Here is a 23,139-nt window from a genome sequence, read left to right on the forward strand (position 1 = left end):
TATTATCGCGAACTTCAATAGCTCTAAACTCGCTCGTGGTTCGGGTTTCCTGTAAGACAGTTTTTGACGAAATGGGCAACAAGTGCCGGCACCGACTTCGTTGCACCGTGTGGGTGAAAAAGTGTATGCGTCGTATGTGAGATGTGAACATCGACGATATTGTGGAGGGTAAAGGTTTCTGTGAAGACACACGATCCAATGTCGTGTGGTTGTGTATCCTGTCTCTACGTGCGTACAGGTGTGATAAAGGATGATTATGTCTACGAACCATGAAGACAAAAGAAAGAATACCAGTGCACTTATTCCCAGTTGAAATGCTTACATATGAATATTCGAGCAGGGCCTTGGAATGCAATAAGGGGATAAGTCGACTTATCCCCTTTTTGCTGCACTGACATCTACATACCTGGCATGTACCTGCCAAAGAAAATTTAGGACCATATTGCAATTTATTGGCCTGCCACAGGAGGGTAAGAAATGGGAAATGCATATGTGTCAATGGGACGGACAATCAGATCAGGCCTCTTTTCTCGATTTGGGATTTTTCAGCTTATTGCATTATTCCCTTGCATTGCTTATTCCCTTATTTCATACAGAGGTTCAACTGGACGTGACGAAAAAGTTTGCTCGCGTGTAAATGACACCGCGCTCTGTTTGGTGAGCCTATATGTAATGATGAGGGTCCCAACAGTACCTATTTTATGCCACAGCACGTCTGCAACCATAGGTCACAGCGATGTTCTATTCGTTAATTTTGTTTGTGTGGCTGACAAAACTTACCTAGTAACCCGTGTCTGCGAACCTAAGTAATTTTATAGACACAACCTGATCCAATGTCATCAATTCCATGTGAACCTTGGGCTTGATATGAGATGTGATAGACCACTTCAAATTCTAATCAGCATTTGTTGTGACCCATCTGCGGGTCTTGTTACCTCATTGCCGACGTACTTTCCACACACTGATACTCATCGTATGACGAGGAATTAAAAGCTACTTAAATCTGCAGAACAAAATTATTCGTTTGATATGCGCTGTACTTTTCTTGCTGTGTATAACCATGCCATCATACACAGATATAACTGTGCACGCAGCACAAATGTGCCATGCTGCACAATCCAGGTATAGCCTCGCATTATAGTTTAGTTGTTTCAACATTCAGTACTATGGAGAAACTGGTTTCGCGACGTAATGTCCCGAATTATGATCTTAGGAAAACTGTACTCACTGTACAAAATACAGTAATATGAAATGTGCAACTTAGATTTCAGCGAACAAACATGAGGCACAGATACATGAAGGACCCCAGTACATGGTGGTACATGGGACATATAATTTAACTGTGACTGAAAAACTTCTCTTGTAGTTTAGCAACAGAGGTGTCACAATATGGCAGTTTCTTTTCTCTCCTTGCTTCATGGACCAGTCATGCAAGCCTAAACAGGTGCTCCATAGTGTGATTTTCCATGATATTGCATATACGTTTATTGTGAAGAACCCGGTTATTGTAAATAATAATTATTCGTTGCTTTACGCCGCGACACAACTGTCCTGATATAGTAAACCACAATAACTGAAGATACCGGTTCTAGTAAAAATTATTTGAGTCGTGGTCGCTGCCATAAGAGATATGGGAGCGCGAGAAAGAGACCAAAAAGAGTCGTGGGGACTTGTGATATCAAGCAAACTTCTATAACAGAAAGGCAACCAGTCGAGACGAGATCCATCTAGGGATAAACACAACACATAGTACCTCCAAGGGCCTGAAGGACAAGGGCCTGAACGGGGTGAACTACAAGTTCAACAAGTAGTTCACGCACGCACGCGCGCGCACATGCACACACAACGAACTGGTACTATTGCTTTTTTTTCATTAGTCTACAACCATCTTTTTAGTCCCATATAAGTGATATTTCCAGCATTGCTGTTCTTGTTCAACGCTTTCAATAATTTTATATGCATTTAGTACCCTTTATGTCGATTTTGAATTATCTTTAGGATGCTCCTGATTTAACAGAACTCCTGATATAGTAAATATATGACTTCATCCTGAGCAGTTTATTATAAATGTGTACTACTATATTTGCAGAGCAAACTCAAGCATTTCATATTTGTACATTGTTCATTCGTTCTGGTTTCCTTAGTGAACTAAAGAAAAATACCTAATACAGATAATATCTATTGCACTGCAAACATATTATGTCATTTCACTTATATAGACAGTGACATTGAGGTGGATTGCCAGCTGGGCTAATAATGCTGGCTGACTAGAGTATGACCAAGATATGGTCACATACAGATTGGCGGTTCCGAAACTTAACTCGGGTTATAATCACAAGTACTCCGCACTCACAACCTCAGAAGTTTCATACAGAGGCGGAAGCCTTTCCTAATAAAATAAAATAAATAAATACAGAAAGATAAATGCTATATACTCTGCTAGCAGACAATGGAAGTTATTAGCATGATTATGCTCCGATTGGTTTCAAAGGGACGTGCGACTTGACCGACGTCAATTTCACCGGGGCAATGGAATGCCGCCACCGCTTTAGGGCCATGGTAGGCATTTTGCTGCGTTTAATCGGAGTTTTATGCGTCTACGCAAAAATAGGTGCAAGCGCCAGAATAGGCATTTATGGGCACTATCAAATCTGTACAGGAGGTTTCTCGGCCCCCAGTTCGTGCTCCTGTACTGAAGATGCACTATTAGAACCACACGAAAAAATAGGCACTTGCCTAGGAATCCGGAGTCTAGTAATCAGAAATTGGAGGGATCGGATTATTTGACTACAGACGTCGGCTTTCTTATGAACTAAGGCATGTGCTGAGGCCTATGTGCATGAAATGTGAGGCTCTCCAGTCTTTTAATGCTAACGACACTGAATTTTTGACGTGGCTGACCACTCGCATCGAGCAATCTAGCACAGCTGGGCAACAATGATCATGTTCAGAAGAAACAGAAGCTGTGATCCCAGCAAACGCATCTTGTATCTCAGTTTGCTGTTTGTGGGCAAAGCATGTGGTACTGAAATTATCGCACTGGTTTCGCCCCCCAAGACGAAATTGCCGCTTCTCATGGTGGTCCCTACTAAGACGAACAATGTGTATAAAAACACTATAACGACCACAGTTAATAGAAACCTTGATCAAAAGATTTCCCGTGTGTCACTCTGTACGGTGGAGCGGTGGTCACACAACGTTAGGAACAATTTTGAATTGGAATGTAATTAGGAAAATAAGAAGGATACACAGCCCATAGGCCGCAATGTTACATTGCAGCTCATAGGAAAAAAATCAACATGGAGAGGAGAAGTAGCATAACTATGATGCATTCTTCACGCGACGGTGGAAATGATTTCTCAGGTTGGCTTTTCTGCAAAATGTTTTCGAACAGACACCACACTTGTAAGGGCGTTCACCTGTGTGTTGCATCATATGTTCCACCAGACAAATGAAGCTCGAGAACGGCCGAGAACAAATCACAGAACGAGTGTCCCCACTGTGAACAACCTTGTGCAGGGAGAGTGCCGTCGTAGCATTGAATGATTTCCCACAGATGTGGTTTGATACTGCCCTGTGTCATGTGGTCTAACATTGTCACTTTTCGTGTGAGCGACCTTGAGCAGAGGGGACACTTGTAAGGCTTCTCTCCAGCATGACTATGTAAGTGCCTCACGAGGCTGCTCTTTTGGAAAAAGTCTTTCTTGCAGATGTCACATGTAAACGGCTTGTCCCCTGTGTGCGTCCTTTCATGTCGACGCACACGTGATATCTTCTTCGAAGCATAAAGACACAAGGAACAGACGAACTCCCCATTCCGTCTTCATATAGGGTGCATAGTTCCTGCACCAGAATCACAAAACAGCTGCACGTTACTACGCTATCAGTCACAACAGCAGACGTTAGACACATCAGTGGGACCTCTTTCTATAACTACACAAGGAAGGGGGTAAGGGATAGGGATCGCTGGGACCTGCGTGATTTCAGTGATCTTCCGCAACTTAGTATTAGAACTATATCCGATTACAGGGGGCTACACATCTGTGGGCGATTGTATTTGGACAGAGTGAACTGGACGGCTGCTGGAACTGAGGAACCGAAGCAGCGATAGCAGACTATGATAATGAACTGAGGCAATTTTTTGAGAGAATGCACAGCGAGTAAACACGAGCAGCGCCTTCCTTTCGCCTGTAGAAACTTGTTGCCCTCTTGTTTCTCGAAGGAAAAAGAATTCAGTTAATCAGACTCTGTAATTCATTCACTTAATTATGAGTACAAATCAAGGCGCGACTGATGATCCCATATATAGGAATTACTTGTGCTCGTATTAAGAACAAAACTGCTAATGAACACTCTAGAGCCTATGAGCACATATGCACCTATTTGCTACATTGCGGACACTTTATGCACGAACAATGCGAGAGGGCAAGACACACGTCAAGGCAGCTCAAATAAGTTATAGTTATTAAGGTAAAATATAACGTCCGCTGAAAAAGATGGTAATTCTTCCACTCGAATGCCCATGTCATCAAGATACCACAGTCACTGAAGATCATTCCAGGGGTAATAATGTTTTCCTTAGAATACAGAAAAAATAGGCCACGTCATTCTTCGAGCCGACGTTGTACTTCCACCCTTGGAAATCTTCTCGAAGACATGAAAGTCCAGCGAGTACATGCAAAATGAAATCAACATGGTTTACTTTGAATTGAGGAAATGCATCTTAAAAGAACAGTGAGGAAGAGCATGGTGCGAGGAAAAGCAAGCTGTACACAGAATACGTTGTACAATGTGTATACAATATGTGTTGTATACAAAGTATACAACACAGTCGTGGGATGAATATATCCGTAAATTTCGATGGTGCGAAGTACCCGTGGGTAGCGAAAGGAAAAAAAATGCATTACGTCACCAGATAGGGAACAAACAAGTACAAAGGCCTTGAATATTAACAACGACAAGATGAGAGCCGAAATTCTCCTGCTTCCTCCTCGCGATAAGTACAATCAGCGTTTCACGCAGAATTTTCGACTTAGCTAATGCTGGAACACGATAGGGGAACGATATAACACACACACACACACACACACACATATACATGTTGCTACTGCCGTGCACATTGACACAAATGACAAGTTTGGGAAGCGTTGTACTAACATTCGTGTAATATTAGGGGTTACGGTAGTGCTGGGAAAATGTCTACAGAATCATCATTTCCTCGAAGGAATTTGAATTTGTAACATGCAAGACACACACGCATCTGTATGATAGGGAAACAATGTCTATTCTGCACTCGCACACTTCTCACGAAGGAAAGCAGGAGAGTATAAGAAACAAAGCTAGGGTGCAAATGTTGCCGCACGCGTATAGCGCCGGTCAACCTTAATAATAACATGGGGAAAAATGTGGTCTTGTTCCCGAGCGCGATTACAGTAACCCTTGGGAGGGTGTGGAAATCTTAATTGAACAAAATTATTCTGCTAGTTTGACACAAAGACTTTGTTCGCTTAACATTATCCCAGTGCCCCACGCTGGGAAGTGAGACCGATTCTTTTCCAGTGTTATTATTAAGGTTGACCGGAGCTGTACGGAACGTTCCTCATTAATGGGGAGGGGGCGTGATCTTCAGCTCGTTCGTTTCTAAGAGAGGGGCGACACGTCATCGCTGTGTAACCTTTCATTATTTATTTATTTATTTATTTCATTATTTCATTACCCGCATCGCCACCAGCAATGGGGTAGAGTATCGCCCCCGGCGATGAAATTCCCCAGCCATCATCCCGTAATAAAGTTGTTGTTGTTCAACGATGATAGCCGGCATGAAGGCACACCATTAGTCGATGTGGAGCATGACGAGAAACGACAAAAGTTACGCATTACGTCTGCAGCCTTAATTTTCGTGAAGATGGGAAAATTCCTAACTCGAGGCGCGACGTCGTTAGTCACGGACACCATTCGAGCAATTGCTCGATACTTGGATAGCGGACATCCTCCGAAACAAAAAAGATTTAAAAAGAAACGCAACAGTGAGCACGGCACATTTGATAACAGCCCTACTGGAAAATTCTGGTATGACTGCGCCAGTATAGCTTCATCTCGTAAATTGGTACTGGTATGTCTCGCCATACCTGCTACACTGGCACACCTGCTACACCGGCATACCTGCTACACCGGCACACCTGCTACACCGGCACACCTGCTACACCGGCATACCTGCTACACCAGCATACCTGCTACACCAGCACACCTGCTACAGCAGAATGTGTGCCATACATGAATGCTGTATACCAGCTAAAAAGGGATTGATACTGACGTGTCTGAATTGAATATGTCTGTATGTATCTTATTTTCAGTCCCCTTGATGTGTAGAGCCATGCACATAGAATCACAAAATCACATCTGGACCATTTTCCTACTTTATTTTTTCCTGTTGATGTCAGAGAGGAGGTTACGCAGATGCGTTGTCATTGTGCCGAAGCGTTCTTCACCTGACTGATCAGTGTCCCGATTTCTTTTCAAGTATTCCCAGTAGGCATCTGAAACACATTGCAAGATTGTAGAACGGCACAACAAAAAGAAGGGTGCTCAATTACGAACCAACGTGCAGTTGTTATGGTATCTTATTTGAAAGTGATTAAAATGAGACTGGCCCGATGTTCAACTTGGCGTTAAATGCATCACTTCGCCCACACAGCGAGCCTACCACAGCGGCTTTGGAGCGCGCCAAATTTAAATATAATGATAGTCCAGCCTCAGGGCCATGTTGTGCAGGTACAAGGAGAAACCTGAGGGTTTGTGCAAACGGCTGACCAGCGTATTGTGAAGTAGGCTTATAATTCTGCTCTTTGTATTGTATTCCTTCAGTGTGCATTCCCGATATCCCATCTTCCCGACGCACCATATCGTAACTCCCTAAACATACATGTGTGAGCCTGTACAACTTCTCCTGCACGTGACGAAGTGTGGTCCACCGCGTGAAAGCTTGTACAGTAGACTTCCGATAATTCGTTTTTTCGCTTAGTTCGATCGAATTCGGACGTCCCGTCAAATGCCTATATGTTTCTATTGATAAAAGAGTGTATTATTTCAAACGTGAAAGCAGTGCACATCATATAATTCAATCCATGCATCCACGAACCAGGCACCTGCTTCGCCCTCACCACACATAGCAACAGAAAGTTTGCCCTAAAGCTCAGGTGGCAGATGGCGACTGAACAGTACCGATGCATTCTGATAAACGCAAGATTTTGTGCACCATACGCTATTGTATTTGCGTACGTAAGCGACAGTGTTTGTGGTTGGCAGAACATAGAGCTTCGCGCACTGTGCAGAACCATCACGCATCCCTTGTGTACGCATCCGATGGCGCACGATGCAATAAAACTCAATCCATTTGGTGGTGGTTCGCAGTTCTGACGAGTGCCAGGTGACGAGGAAACATCTTTCTCATTTTTCTCTCAATTTTTTGTTGCACGTTTCACCGGGCTTTTGTTCGGAAACTGTTGGTTCAACAAAAGTCCGATACACAACGTGCGCTTGGTGAGTTTCGATGATTCTGTGGAGGTGGACAACATCGTTGTCGGACGTGTCCTGCTTGGACGAGATAGTGGAAGCGAAACTGAAGACGATTCGCCGAGAGCATTCACTGTGTGCGTGCGTGCATGCACACTGCGAGGTCCCCGTGAAATCATCTTCAGTTTTGTTTCCGCCGTATTGCACAGGCAGGACACATCCGACAACGATGTTGTAGCGCGCGCGTAAGCTCTATGTTCAATGTTTCCACCGTTTCAAGTGCGAGCAACAGCAGAGGAATGCACAAAGGTGTCATTGACCTCTATAATTTTTCCGCCTATTCTTTAATTCAACCTTCAGATAATTCGATCAAATTTCGTGTTCCCGTCAGGGTAGAATTAACTGACGTTTACTGTACATATTAAACCGAAACACGCACAGTATTGTTTTGGAATGTTCTGTATTTCAAGTAAAAGCTCAACTCTCCTTGTACATTAACATCTGATACCAGTAAAGAGAACGAAGTAAGAGAACATACACTCACTTCCCAGAGCATCTACCTTCTTTGGTGTCAGGCGCTTCTTCCCCTGTACTCCGTCCTTCGCCAAGCGCCTGCAAGCCTCGCCGGTCACGCTCCGCTCTGATAGTTCTTCTGTGCTCCACAATGTCCTCGCCATATCACGGCAAAAGAGAGAATCCTTTGTCGCACCAAGAACCCACTCCAGCTTTTCTGTTCTAATGGTGATGCCATCCTCGAGAGTCACCTATCAAAAGAGAGCGGAACATAGAAATCACTCCTGAGAAGCATCAGGAAAGCAGCGCAGTGGAGAAGCAAGAGGGAGCTTCAACTGAATATCGATGAATGTCCCAATTTTCTTCCAATTTTCCTCTGTGAACTGCATTTCAAATATAACTGAGGCTTCAGAAACAAAAACAAACAAGAGAAGCAAAGCACACAGCAAAATAAAAATGTTTGCGTACCTCACTGCCAGCAATATCTAAGTTTGGCCGAGTTGGGGTACTCTTGGCACAGGACCGCCCCAAAAATGGTCGCGGGGTGCGACTATTGACCTTGGCACGCCTTGCCTGTAAACACAAAGATGCAGAATGTTTTGGTTGACAGGTACCACGTTAAAGTAATGCAAAGGCACACAAAGAAGACCGAGAGACACGGACACAGAAGACGACACACGTAAGTTCTGTTTCAATAAATCAGCTGCTTCTGTAATGCACCCATGTGTATCTGTTCTCTTCCCTTCGTGTTACTTTCACGTGGTGCCTTACATGTATTTTGGGGCTATCCTTTCATTTCTTGACAAAGAGCGAGGGGGACTCCGCCTCCTGGATGCGGAGGGCGGGCACATCCCCGGCCTCTGCTCTTGCCTATGAGATCGAGCTCCAGCGTTAATGCTTTAGGTGTGCGTGTGTGACCAGCAGTCAACTTCTTGTGGCGGCGCCTCCGGATATCACACAAATTCAACATTGAACATGCTCACTGGGAACGAGCCTTAGACAAAAGTGCAGCTACCATTGTTTTGCCTGCTACAGGGCTTCTGCCATGCCGCACCAATCTAACCTACGGCTTTGCCGTCCGTTAACCTGGGAACGAGGCCAACTGGAAGGAACGTGCGTACTCTGGTTAATAGAGTGCGAAGCAGCTGGTTACACTGGTGCCCCATGGCAGAAGCCTTACAGCAGGCAAAACAACGGTAGCTGCACTTGTGTCACACACCGGCAAAGCCGTTAGTTACGTTGGTGAGCCATGCAGAAGCCTTGCCGCACGAAAAGCAGTGCCAGCTGCACTTCTGTCACGCACACCCCAAGTACTAACGCTGCGGCATTTCAGGCAAGAGCAGAGGTTGGGAAGTGCCTGCCCTCCATGTCCTCCTATTGGCCCGCATCCAGGAGGCAGAGCCTCCCTCGCTCTTGGTCAACAAACAAAAGGATAGTCGATAAATGGAAGGAAATATCTCAATGAAACAGCAATATTAATATGTACAAGGACCAGGGTGTGGAACCGGAATTGAAGCAATGTTCTACTGACATTTTGGAATTGAACATACAGTAATGAAAAGTACTGTTCCAAAGCAGCTCTGCAAATGGTTCAGCATTTTTGTGCTTTTGGTGAGGCACTTAGACAAGGATGATATGGGCGGTGTGAAGGCGGACACCTTATACCAGGGCTACCAGTGCGCAAACGTAGCAAGGGGTATGGTAAGAGGAAAAATGGGGCGAGGTTTTCTACACGGCTTCAGAAAACCACCAGGTGGCCACCATTTTCCAACTGGGGGGGGGGGGGGGGGGGGTTCTAAGGCTAACACACTGATAGGGCTAAGATTTTGTGCAAAAGTTTCTCAAACAGGTCCCTTTTGGTCTCATAAATTTGTCGGTTCGACACCCTGCCCAGGAATGACTAATTATGATGAAATCCCTATACCTCACGATTGACAGGCCGCGATTGGTGCTCTGTCGAACAGCCTTGAGCACCCTCATCTGGTACTTGCCCAGCAGTGTTATCAGTCCTGGTCACCTGCATTGAAAGCCAGATATTTATTTATGTATTGTCAATACTGTTAGTCCCTACGGGACTGTTTTAGGGGGGTTAGTAATACAGAAGTTGAAAGTAACACAACGCATGTGAACCTAGGCATCAAAATATTTTTTTGCAGAGGCCACGTTTTACAAAGTATGTTCAACGGATTCCACAATAAGAATAAAAAGTAGAAATGTCATCTCTACTTACTACTGACTGGGTCAATGAGTTCCAAATTCTAGCAATGTGCGGAAAATACAAATATTTAAACACATCTACTGTAGCATCATATGGCTTTTCAGGCTTACTATGCAATCCTTAAAGTGACCACGATAACAGAGGTTGTATACAGGGCGCCTTTTTTTTTTCGATACAGATTTTTCATTAAAAAAAACAATAAGGGCTATGACATCCTGTTTTCACTTCTATCATCTCTGGACCATCTGTTGCTCAACGATTGAATGACTAATTACCAAAAATCGTTAGTTAAGTTGTTAATTACAAAAGCTATGAAGTTGTCCCAATGAGAACATTTCTTCCTTCCGGTCACCTGATATCCTTGCCATTTTCAGAACAAAAATCAGTTTGGTATAGATCGTCCACAAAAAATTCATGAAGGAACACGTTTTCCTTCATTTTGTTGACTGTGCATCTTCAGACACAAGTCTTTCCTTCTCCCCTAATGTGAGACAGTGAAGGAGCACAGTGCCGCCTCATGCGTTGAAGAAACGAAACAAAGACATGTATTGGGTGACGCTATCGGAACTGCCCTTATCTTGGGTTGGGTTTTCTGTTTTCTTTTAATCTTTTTCCAGGGTGCAAGAGGCGATAGTGTGCTCTTTCATCCGCTCACATTGGGGGTGAAGGAAAGATGGGTCTCCGAAAATGCGCAATGAAGAAGATAAAGAAAAAAAAAAATTTTCACGCTGGTCTGCCATGCTTCACGTATTTTTTGTGCATGATCTACGATTGGATTTTCGTTCTAAGAACGGCTACGATATCAGGTGACCGAAAGGATCAGATGTTCTCATTGGGACAACTTCGTAGCTTTTATGATTAAAAATTTAATTAGCGATTCCAGTTAATTAGTCACTGGACGGTTGAGCAAGAGATGGTCAACATGTTGCCCGGTAACATATTGCAGTGCGATAGAGAAAAGGTTTTTAACTTCACCATTCTCCATCTGTGTGCAAGGCTTTTAGTACCAAGACTTCTAGAATGCGAGTCACAAAAGCAGTTCTTTTTGAAATTACCCACTATAAAAGGAGCTGCCATTCTCTGAATCTGTTCAATTTGACTTATCAATTGTAAATGGGTCCCACACAATACTGCTGCATTCTTATAGGGCGAACCATAGTTTTGTATGCCGTTAGTGACCGCCTCTAGTAGACAAGTTCAATTTCTTTTCGCCTTGGAACACACTTTGCCAATATGGCTGTCCCACATTTAAGGTAGATGCTACAGTGATGCCTAAATATTTAGGAGTCCACCTTCTTTAATATGTGACATTGTACAGAGTGATAAAAAAATGCAATGTATAATACAGCTAGGTATGATTTCCAGTAGTGAGTCGGAAGCATGATAAGCACCACTAACTATAAAGTAGAGCAATACAGCTACCTGACTATTCAAAACTGAGTGTGGTACACTTAAAAGGCGTGGTTCAATAGGCCCCTGGCAGCTCCCAGGGTCAGCAGTGGGATGTGAAGATGCCCGAAGAAGCCCGTCTGAAGTGCCCGTGCTCTGAGAGTGCGCAGCCAGCTGTTCCTGAAGAATGTGTAACATATGCAACTGCAGTGAAGACTGAAAGCAACAAATCAACGTAGCTATACACAAAGCAAACTGTTAATGATGGTATGAGCGTCCCTCAAACTACTAAGAATACCAGTAATAGCAGTCACCCAATCCTGTATACAACATGCCTCATGCTCTTCCCTCGAGACTATTCAAAGACTGCACGTGAGGAGACATAGAGCGGAGTTGAATTCTATCATACCTGCAATGTTATGCTGGTCATATGCACAGGTGATGTAAGCGGCTGCTCTGGCTCTTGACTCTGTTCAACAGAGTGGCTAACTGTTCCAGGACTAGGTTCCCTATACTAAAAAATCAGTTCAGCATTTTAAAAGATGATGAAACTAATCACGACTGCTGCATAACTTACCATTAACTCACAGTCTTCGTAAGGTAACGAGTATGATGAGGATGCGCCACTTGGTGCACTCTCGATCCTGGCTACTGAAAGAAATAATTGAGCAGCATCTCATGCATACAGTAGTGTAGGTAGCACATGAGACAACTACCAGACGAGGTGCCTGCAGTAAGCACGGTCGAATATGACACATCACGCTTTTCCAGCAGTGCCTCTTGGAGCTTCCTGCAGAGCTTTCGCTCTGCGTCAAGTTCCTTTCTGAGAGCTCTGTTGTCTTCTTCCAGCTGTTTCCTCTTCTCCTTCTCGAGAAGCAGCTTCTTCCTTGGTACAAGATCGTTGTGTTCATCACTGCTTTCAGACGAGTCTTTCAGGGTCTGCCTTTTCTTCACTAATTCCTTCAGCTGTCTCTTTTGTGCTTCTTTTTTGTTCTCCTTTTGAAGCTTGGGGTCTTTCGAAGGCATCTGCATTGTTATAGAGTTCAAAACGCAATAGAGACTGTTAAAAGCTTGAACGCTGACATGTTGCAGACACAGAATGTTCCAAGTGCTCGAAACATGGGACAAGATGACACGTTGCTCTCAAAGGGACGGTCTATAACACCCTGCCCCTCTCAGAAAGTGTACCATTTGATTGCCCTTTCTTAAAAATAGAATACCACAAATTTACCCGACGATAAGCACGTCACGGTTATTAAATAACCGAATTAAATTGAGAAAGATTGCAGAGTATGCTGCGATCTGTGTTGGCAACAATAAGAATGGCTACGTCGCCCTGCGGGAAAGTCCGTGATAGGATATAGAGAAATTGTCAGCTTTTGCACGCGCTAGTGCACCAGCGTGAGCAGACAACTTTCAGCAGTGGCCGGGGACTGTGGCAACTCTCGTACATTTTCTTTCAGTTCTCAAGTGAAAGACGCACATTCTAAGACATGGCCCACATGGTGGTTTAGAACAACTGTGATGGTCCTCCGAGACAAGTTAAAAGTCGCAGGACAACCCCACCCACAATTATAAATCTGAAGTTGCCAGCCATTGCCGTGCTGTCGAATTACGGCTCCAAAAACATATTATGCGCGCTTCCATTAGACTTGTAGTAGAGTAGCAAAAAAAAAAAAGACACAGAAGAACACAAACTAGCGCCTTCTTTAAACATTTTTTTAAGTGTCCATGTTTTTCGTGCTACTCACCTACAAGCATGTTCCACCACGCCTAACATCTCACCTAGTTTAAGTCCATTACACACCCTGTTGTTTCATGTCGAGGACGTACATGGAGAAGTGCGTGTTTTGTATAAAAACGGTATTAAATACTCGCGGAAAGAAAACATGTGAGCTAGCTTCCATGTGTCTAATTGCGCGCCACATTATCAGAGACCCCACGGTCAATGCACAGCATACATTCTTCGCTCGCGGAGATGAATGTGAGTGGTTAAGGAAGCAGCCTCGGGGGAGTATCGCATGAGGATATGTTACATATGTCCAATACAGCATACATTGGTTCAGCCCCATCGGGATTATCAAGAGCGTGTGCGCTCGTTCGATGTTCTTGTTCTGTTCCCCAGGAATAAACGACGTTGGCATAGTCCTATGTCTCCATGTTGCCCTCGAGGTCTACGGCGACTTAACACAATATATATTCGCCACATGCAGAGAGAGGCTTGATACGACTTGGTCATGTGCAACAGGAAATCGCATAAATGTTACAATGCCTCAACCTCAAGCTACATGTGTACTGTTATAACTTAAAAAAATCGCTGTATTATACGAGGAAGGGCATGCAGTGGTGCCATGATTTGTCTGCCACGTGATTTAATAAGGACACCCATTTGTTGCGTTTAAAAGCAATGTTCTGCGTGCACATTGTGTTTCATGCTGTCCGCGTCTTTTGAGCATTCACCTTCACTAACCGCTGCTTGCCCGTACAGTATTGCCGACAAACAAACTCTAACACGAAAGGCAAAAACATACTTCTTTAATGGGTGACATGAGAGAGGAACAGCCTACATACCTCTGCAACCACTTCGTCATTTGTAGTCGGCTCCGAACTTTCTATGATATCAGGAATAGCCATCCTCTTACTTGCCATCTCCACTATGAGGTCATTCTTGCATTCTGTGACAAAAGAGTAAGCAATGTGAGAACACGCTTCATTGAGAAGCTGCGTACTGCAGGAACGCTTGCTGCAACCTGCTGCCCCGTCGTGTCCGCCATGCTGATCCAAACATCCGATCAAATGTGGCTTTCGTTCACGAATTCGATTTGAGCAGACATCCAATACACGTGAACTTGAGCGACTGTCGCGTTTTAGGATGGGCAGTGTTTGAACCGAGATGACATACGAAGAATAGAGGAAACGTACGGCGTCTGTACCGACGCGTCGGCTACCTAGTTTCGTTTGGCAAAGTAAATGTACTGACATTCCATTGACAGACACAAATCGTGCAGGGCTACTGTGTACATTGAAGATACTACTTACTTCCAAGCAGTAGAACCTTGGCATCGTAATAGTTCATGACGTCGCCGTTCTTCGATCGCCAGAACGCCTTTCTGACGGTTGATCTGTCATAATCTTCACAACTTTTGGGGTTAAAACTCCTGATGAGAGACACGGGCAAAATTGCCTTCACCTCGTCCTCTATGTATCGCACGTATGCGTACATGTCGCTTTGATGATGCTGCAGAAGCAACAATTCACCGCGTTCAACGAAACGAAACGCAATTCAGCAGACAAAAAACGCAGTGGCTAACGTTACATCAACGGTAACGGCAACAGCCAGTTAGAGTTACATCAACGGTAACGGCAACAACCAGTTAGAGTTACATCAACGGTAACGGCAACAGCCAGTTAGAGTTACATCAACGGTAACGCCCAACAGCCAGTTAGAGTTACATCAACGGTAATGCCAATAGCCAGTTAGATTTACAACAGCCGTGACGGTACAGTTTGTAGAGGTATAGCAAGTTGCAACAGTAGCTGATCAACAACACGCTCAACAAGAAACGGACAATATTACAGAGTACAACATACGAAAGTATATGCTATTTTGCTGTTTTCTGCCCTGTTAGTGTCTAAACAAAGATAATATTCTTAAAATGTAATTCAAAATACAACGGTATACGGTACCCCTAACGACAGAAGTTGCAACAACGTGTTTTGGATGTCTACCACCCATCAATGGATATCTACCACCAGCTCGCTTGCTTTCCAACCCTTCTGTCAGTAATATCTAGCTGAGGAGTTGCTCACAGATGTTAACAAACTCGCGGGTCGATTAGGTCACATGACAGAGTTGTACTACCACGTGACCTCTTTCTAGGGTAAACATGGCGGTGGTCAGTCGGGTCGTGGTGTTTGGGCGCTGCAGCTCTTTGACAGTAATAATGATCACTGGGTGTTGTCCCATGAATATGTAATATATGAAAGTCGCTAGGTTTGATTCCAGTACTCGCACTTTTTTTTTGTTCTGTTTCATTTATTTTTGTTAACTTCATTTTAGTTTTCGTGTGGGTGAGGATAAGTTGGGTTAGGTGTGTTAACATTTCTCATTCGAGTGAGCGTAAGTAGTGATAATAATATGTAAAGTAATTTGTTGTTGTTGACCCTCTGTGTCTCTCGGTACCCCTTCATTACGAGAGTATGCTTCACGCTAGGCAGAGGTTGAAAGAGGAGTTGCAAAATGGCATAAATGCAGACAAGCTGGAGGATCATACCCATGATAGGTAAAGTCTGAGCTTGGGCAAACAAAAGTTTTAAATCTCGTCCTTGATGTACATGACAGTTATGGTACAGCTGTCATCAGCTGCATCAACAGTCATGTACCACGGGGTAACTTCCATAGCGCAACCCTGAAACTGCGGCACGAAAAGATGCTGCAGATATAAATCTCGTGGTCCGCTACAAATGTTCATTTCCACCAGCTCGCCTGTTTACTCGCTATTCTGTCCATAGCTACCACATTGATAGCCTGCATTTAGAAAAACTAGACGTCCCTTCAGTGTCACCACAACATTTCTGTTCTGGCAGCCCATATCTTCTAGCTCTGATACACAATGAAAGCAGAATAAGTGTGCTCAAACAAGTGTTTAATATTCACACATCACAATGATTATCACAGTGCACAAGAAACTCGCGTTAGTCATGCATTTATTATGTACACCTACTTGTAACAAGCTACTTTTTTTTTATTTAGAAAATACTGCCAGCAGACTGCAAAGACAGAGAAATGCGAACAGCAAGAACCAAATATACAACTATATACAGCTATACAACACCTGAAATTGCTATGTACACACATAATGACAATGAGAACTTAAGTTCAACAGCACTTTTTGCAGAACCATGGGGTTTTGCTTGAGCGCCTTGACTTTGGCACACGTGCACAGATGATGTCATACCAAAGAAGACACCCTTCACAGGCCACAGACTCATCTCCTAAAATTTCCCTGCATGAATTACCATTTCCAAGTCATATTTTCCTTCTTTGTTTGAACTACACTGCATACCGCAGCCCATGCATCAGGTGTGAAGAACTCAGAGATAATTTTGAGGTCTATGGTGTTGTCTAGTGCTGCCTCAGAGACCCTGCAGGGAAACACCTCGACATCAGCCTCCTCTGAAAAAGACGGTAAAAAAGAAAGATTATGGGAGTATAAACTTTACTAATATGATATAGTGCTTTGATTTTCAAAACCCTAATCTTTTCTGGTATTGTTCACATGCACTCAACAGGATTGAAGAAAGCATGTACTAACCCAACAAAGTATTTTCAAATAATGCCAGTCTTGCCTTAGATTCTGAGACAAACCATTTCAGCATTTTCAACTGTTTCGCTGTTGTCGTCAAGTCAACAAATCTTGCAGGAGAGGGCTTCTTCCTTTTTGGTTCACTGCCATCTCTTCCATTAGTCGTCATTTGGTGATCTGACACTGCCACTGCATCGGTCCCTGAAAATGAAAAAGGAGCCTTGTCATGGCATTTCCGTCTTTTTGCTGGGATTCCGATGACCGTCTTCGAAGCCCCTTTTGGCCGGCCTCGGACTTTAATTGTTTGGGGCATCTTTATCCGCTGAAGGTTCATCAAACTGAAATCCTCTGCGGTGGTCCCGTCCTGGTGGCTTCCGTGAGGTCTGCAATGGACAATCGAAACTGATTACACACCCGTTGGCAGCAGCCTACACCTTGCTGTTGAAAATGTTACTTACCCTGGTGCTTCCTCTGGTGCGGGCACCTCTGTGTCCTCCGCGGTGGTCCTGTCCTGGTGGCTTCCGTGAGGTCTGCAATGGACAATCGAAACTGATTACACACCCGTTGGCAGCAGCCTACACCTTGCTGTTGAAAATGTTACTTACCCTGGTGCTTCCTCTGGTGCGGGCACCTCTGTGTCCTCCGCGGTGGTCCTGTCCTGGTGGCTTCCGTGAGGTCTGCAATTGACAATCGAAACTGATTACACACCCGTTGGCAGCAGCATACACCTTGCTGTTGAAAATGTTACTTACCCTGGTGCGGGCACCTCTGTGTCCTCTGCGGTGGTCCTGTCCTGGTGGCTTCCGTGAGGTCTGCAATGGACAATCGAAACTGATTACACACCCGTTGGCAGCAGCATACACCTTGCTGTTGAAAATGTTACTTACCCTGGTGCGGGCACCTCTGTGTCCTCTGCGGTGGTCCTGTCCTGGTGGCTTCCGTGAGGTCTGCAATGGACAATCGAAACTGATTACACACCCGTTGGCAGCAGCATACAGCTTGCTGTTGAAAATGTTACTTACCCTGGTGCTTCCTCTGGTGCGGGCACCTCTGTGTCCTCTGCGGTGGTCCTGTCCTGGTGGCTTCCGTGAGGTCTGCAATGGACAATCGAAACTGATTACACACCCGTTGGCAGCAGGATACACCTTGCTGTTGAAAATGTTACTTACCCTGGTGCGGGCACCTCTGTGTCCTCTGCGGTGGTCCTGTCCTGGTGGCTTCCGTGAGGTCTGCAATGGACAATCGAAACTGATTACACACCCGTTGGCAGCAGCATACAGCTTGCTGTTGAAAATGTTACTTACCCTGGTGCTTCCTCTGGTGCGGGCACCTCTGTGTCCTCCGCGGTGGTCCTGTCCTGGTGGCTTCCGTGAGGTCTGCAATGGACAATCGAAACTGATTACACACCCGTTGGCAGCAGCATACACCTTGCTGTTGAAAATGTTACTTACCCTGGTGCGGGCACCTCTGTGTCCTCTGCGGTGGTCCTGTCCTGGTGGCTTCCGTGAGGTCTGCAATGGACAATCGAAACTGATTACACACCCGTTGGCAGCAGCATACAGCTTGCTGTTGAAAATGTTACTTACCCTGGTGCTTCCTCTGGTGCGGGCACCTCTGTGTCCTCTGCGGTGGTCCTGTCCTGGTGGCTTCCGTGAGGTCTGCAATGGACAATCGAAACTGATTACACACCCGTTGGCAGCAGCATACACCTTGCTGTTGAAAATTTTGCTTACCCTGGTGGTAAAACTTCAACGAGCTCCACCTTTTGATGCCTTTCCCAGAGGTTGATCAATGATGTCAACACATAAAGACGATCTAGAAAGTTCTCTCCTGTCTCATCTGAGGCTAATTCTGCGAGGCGCTTGCTGTAGTGGAATGCCTTGCGGTACTTTTCTTGTTGCGACATCACTCTCTTCTTATTTCGGACCTTGGAGACAGTGAGTGGTGGATGTTCTGCATCATCATTTTCAGTGCTTGAATGCCCAAGCTGCTCTAAGTAGTAGTCACGTGTCCATCTTTGCGGTACTAAGCACGGGTTATATAAATCCAGCTCTTGATCACGGCGGACAGCGAAAATGTGTTTGCATGGGAGGTGCATGGAGAGGTAGTCCGTACACTGGCAGACTTCAGGGGACACGAGGAGACTTGATCCTGTGCTACTCTCATAGGTGTATATGCCACCTGTTGGCTTTGGAAGCTCAACATCTTCTGAGAGCCTGTGTTGCTTCTCAAGGTGACCGAATGCAAAAGGTGTAACTGTCTCGTGGTACATTTGAAGGCAAGCATCCCATTCTTTCAAATTAGTGGGTCGCTTGGACAGTGCATAATAGTACTTGTGTTTGTGCTCTTGCTTGAGACCACCAATCAACTTGAAGATGTGGACGAAGAAATCCTTTAAGCAGTTCTTCGTCCCCATGATGTTCTTGACCTGCCCCTTGAGGTTCTCGAGTCTGTTGTTTGTAGTATTATTGAACGTACCCTCCATAAATCGAGGTCCTCTGAACCATTCGTGCTTGATTGGACTCCAGTTTTTACTGTAGTAGTCCCTCACTTTGCAGGGAGCAAGAGCAAAGAAGCTCTCCTCTAGGTCGTCAAACCTCTCTTCGGACTTGGCCATCACCATACCCTGTAGTACTTCCAAGAGGTCCTCTCTTAGCTTGCTGGTGATTCCCATCTTTTGAGTGGTGATCTCCCTGTTGAAGGTGCGTAGGGTATGGTAGGTGCAGATAAGGACATTTGCTTCTTGGAAGTGCTCTTTAAGTAGTTGTCTTTCTAGCAAATCTTTATCTGCCATGACACACCGTGTCTTACAGGCAGCGGGGTTGATCTCCTTGAATTTGGACAGCATCCAGTTCATCGTCTCTGCGTCTTCATGTACAACAAGGGCGATGCACACCGTTTCCGTGTTGCCGTTACCGTCGACATTATGTATTATGAACAGTGGTGTACGTATATCCAACAACTTGTAGGTCCCGTCAATGCCAATATATTCAGGATAATATTCCATGGACTGCCTCATGCCAGGTGTTGAAATCAGGAGGCCGCGGAACTCCTCTCCGTCAGTCAAGAGGTGGCAGTCTGACTCTAAAAAAAATTTAAACAGTGCTTTAGGTGGTGCTCAGCAAACTGTCTCACTAACGTGCACATTGAAATTGCAATACTTACTGTATGTCGACTGAAGAAAATCTACCGTGGCCTTCAGGTCATGCCTTTCTGGGTTTTTGCTTGCTGTGACAAGGTTTGATAGGTCTTTTGACAGTACTACCTGACCAGTTTGCTCTTGGAGTGCATGGGCAACGCGCTTTTTATTCGACCCAAGGTCGAGAAGCCTCCTCGCATCCTTTTGCACTTCTTCCGTGAGTTTTCTGTTGTGTGGCAGGTGAGAGAAGAGATCCTGAAATGCAATGATCAGCAAGACCGTCAAATTGTGCACGCCACGACTCTAGTAAGTGCATCTTACCTCAGAGATTTCGTGGTTGATATGACTACCCATGGCTGCAACTTCCAGATACTCTCCATCACTCGACACGCGGCAGTCAATGTAGAATTCACATTCCTTGACGTATGTGCTGTAACGAGATATCAGGAGTTACTCATTTTTGTGGATACATCCTCGACACACCATGGTGATCAAGAGCGCACAAAGCTCCGCACGGCTACGAATTCGTGCGAACGACGGATTATGCTAACAGATTCATCTGATGTAATGCGTTTGAACTATACAAGGAAAATTGTCCTACCTTGTTGTGCGACTCCTTTTCCACGGGTCTTGTGTTTTCTCCCACCGTGGATACAGCAATATTTCACTTGATACTGTGATATGTTTTCGCTCACATGCCTTTTTAGTCCCTTTTTACGGGCAGCCTGTACCGAGGTGGAACTCCGGATGTAAAGCTGCATGAACGTCCGCTTCGAGTACGCTTTTACGGAGTCGTTCAGCTCTTCAAAGGTCCTAAACTTGTCACCGGGTTTCATCACGGTGGGTAACACAACACGTCTCACGCAGACGGCAGATGTAAACACAGCACGTGGTGCGCCACGCGGAGACAACCGACCGGAAGTACTGTGTGCGAACTAGTCGAGCAAGGTCGAGCCAAACAGCCAAACCAATGGCCAAACGGAACAACCAGCCAGTAGATGGCGCTAACGGCCAGGTGCTTTTTTAACTTTTGTCTCTGACATCGCGGTATATTTATATTTTTCTATATATATATTTATATTATTTCGGTATATTTATTATTTATATGTATATTTATCGCGGGTTACCGTTGATGTAACTCTAACTGGCTGTTGCCGTTACCGTTGATGTAACGCTAGCCACTGCGGACAAAAAAAGCGCGCACATGCAGAGCAAAAACTGCAAGTGAATCACGGCTAGAGTGTACTAGAAAGGGAGAGTGCGCCGACCGAGGCCGTCAGCCGACGCGCTGGATGTGGACGGGGCAGGGGGCGCTGCGCACGAAGTGGATTGGACCAACCCAACGGAGTCCAGTGCGCTTTCTGCAGATAGTTCGTCGGATTGCAGCAACAGGTTTGAGTTGAGCGATCGCGCAAGCAGAATTGCAAACAGCAGTACGTTACTATCAAAAGAGCACGTTAAAAAAAAGAAAAGAAATAGCAGGAGCGTGGAGGATTCCGTGAACGACGCATTCGCGCGTGATTACGCTTTGATCAACTGAATGGACGAATATCGTTGATTGATATCGTATCGATATCGAATTGATTGACGTAAGTAACGTCCGGCTAGTTACGCAGGAAATGTGTAAACACAGGCCATCTTGTGCGTTCTGGCACACAACACAGATCGCAGGATACTCGCTCATTTTTTTAATTGAACAATGATTTCTTTACATATTAACACAAACGATGCCTATATACATTTATACACTACAATTATATACAGTTTGGTACATATACGAGGTGCACAATTATGTGCATCTACGGACTTTCAAGTGCTGCAGCATTTTACGCCTTTCTTGTTTGTCTTTGTTTAAAGCTTTCACCAAGAAGTGAAGACGTGTGAGGACATAGAACTTCAATATGTATGACCTCACTTCATCTTTGTGGTCGATGCAGCCGAGCGTCCGGCCTTCAACCCTGACTAGTGACAGTACATCCAGGATACTGTTCACATGCAACTGATTTGTGCTGAAACATCCTGTAAACACACCCTCTAAGTAGTTCACAAAGTCAAACAGTTCTTTCGAAGGGTACATGAGACCACCTCTGTCAGAGAAAACCGTAAAAGCAGAGCACGCATCAGTCTTCCCTTCAGTGGCAGGAACAAGCAGTAGGGCACGACATGTGTGGCATGCAGACTTTTGCAGGCATTTTCTAGCAACATACCCAGCCATGTAGTAAACTAGACGAGCATCACTGTTTCTCTTGACAAGGCTAGAATGCTCTTCAGTGCAGCACGCGGTTTCAGTGCTGACAGCATCCTCCAAAGCATCAAGATTACCTTTCGAAATACACTTATCAATGGTGAGCTGTAATTTTGCAGACTGAGTTAAGTCTGCATCTCCTGTGTCAAGTAGGGCAGTAAGCACTAGCGGTTCAACACTGCTGCCACGGACTGGTTTTGCAAGGCTATAATAACTCAAACAGTTGACAGTTATTAAGAACTGTTCTGGAGTCGGGTGATCATTACAACCTGATGACTGGCGTACAATTCCAAAGAGGTTTTCAATAGGGTCTTGACTTAGCCGAGATGTCATGAGGTACTGGTAGCCAAGCTCTTTGGTGATGTAGCTAAGCAAGGAAAGCACGCTGCTAATCGTGACTCTGAATCCAGTTGCAGTTGACTTGCTTAGGAAGCCCATACCATTCTTTGCATGATGTTCCCATTTTGTGAGATAGTCAAGAAACCCTGTGAGTGCAGCAGTGCCACTCGAGTTGGGACGCAATGCTTCCGACTTGTAGCGGGATGTCATTACTTTGATGAGCTGATTGATCATTCTGCAATAACAAAAAAGATGGCGCAATCAGTGGCAGTCCCAGAGCACTGTCGCTCCTCAATCAAAATAATGAACGCTACCTGAAAAATGACTCCGTGCCATCGATTGCTCCCACTTTGTATCTCGACTCGATGATGTCCTTGTAGTGGTTCAAGCCACGCAGCACACGGTCGCCAAAGAGCTGGAATGCGAGGGAAACTCGCATTTTTTCAAAGCCATTGGGTTCCAGATGGCTAAGCGTTAG

At 45.0% G+C, this 23,139-nt stretch overlaps 2 protein-coding genes and 1 long non-coding RNA gene across 3 annotated transcripts in view; 1 reads left to right on the forward strand and 2 right to left on the reverse strand.

The window, feature by feature from the left end:
* Positions 1–23,139, forward strand: part of LOC135370463 (uncharacterized) — a 188,235-nt gene that overhangs the window by 47,342 nt on the left and 117,754 nt on the right. The window lies entirely within an intron of this gene.
* Positions 6,418–14,874, reverse strand: LOC135379127 (uncharacterized). The gene is made up of 5 exons (XM_064612381.1): positions 14,672–14,874; positions 9,093–9,127; positions 8,494–8,598; positions 8,057–8,276; positions 6,418–6,536 (listed from the first exon to the last, which is right to left on the reverse strand). The coding sequence occupies exons 1-5, from the start codon at positions 14,853–14,855 to the stop codon at positions 6,418–6,420; spliced, it is 663 nt and encodes a 220-aa protein (XP_064468451.1). The 5' UTR covers positions 14,856–14,874.
* Positions 8,498–14,653, reverse strand: LOC135370455 (uncharacterized). Its single transcript, XM_064604202.1, has 7 exons — positions 14,204–14,653; positions 12,349–12,658; positions 12,042–12,283; positions 11,666–11,812; positions 10,256–10,283; positions 9,950–10,042; positions 8,498–8,598 (listed from the first exon to the last, which is right to left on the reverse strand). The coding sequence occupies exons 1-3, from the start codon at positions 14,612–14,614 to the stop codon at positions 12,168–12,170; spliced, it is 837 nt and encodes a 278-aa protein (XP_064460272.1). The 5' UTR covers positions 14,615–14,653; the 3' UTR covers positions 8,498–8,598; positions 9,950–10,042; positions 10,256–10,283; positions 11,666–11,812; positions 12,042–12,167.

Source organism: Ornithodoros turicata, chromosome 1 (assembly GCF_037126465.1).
Source record: "Ornithodoros turicata isolate Travis chromosome 1, ASM3712646v1, whole genome shotgun sequence".
In the NCBI taxonomy this organism is placed as follows: Eukaryota; Metazoa; Arthropoda; class Arachnida; order Ixodida; family Argasidae; genus Ornithodoros; species Ornithodoros turicata.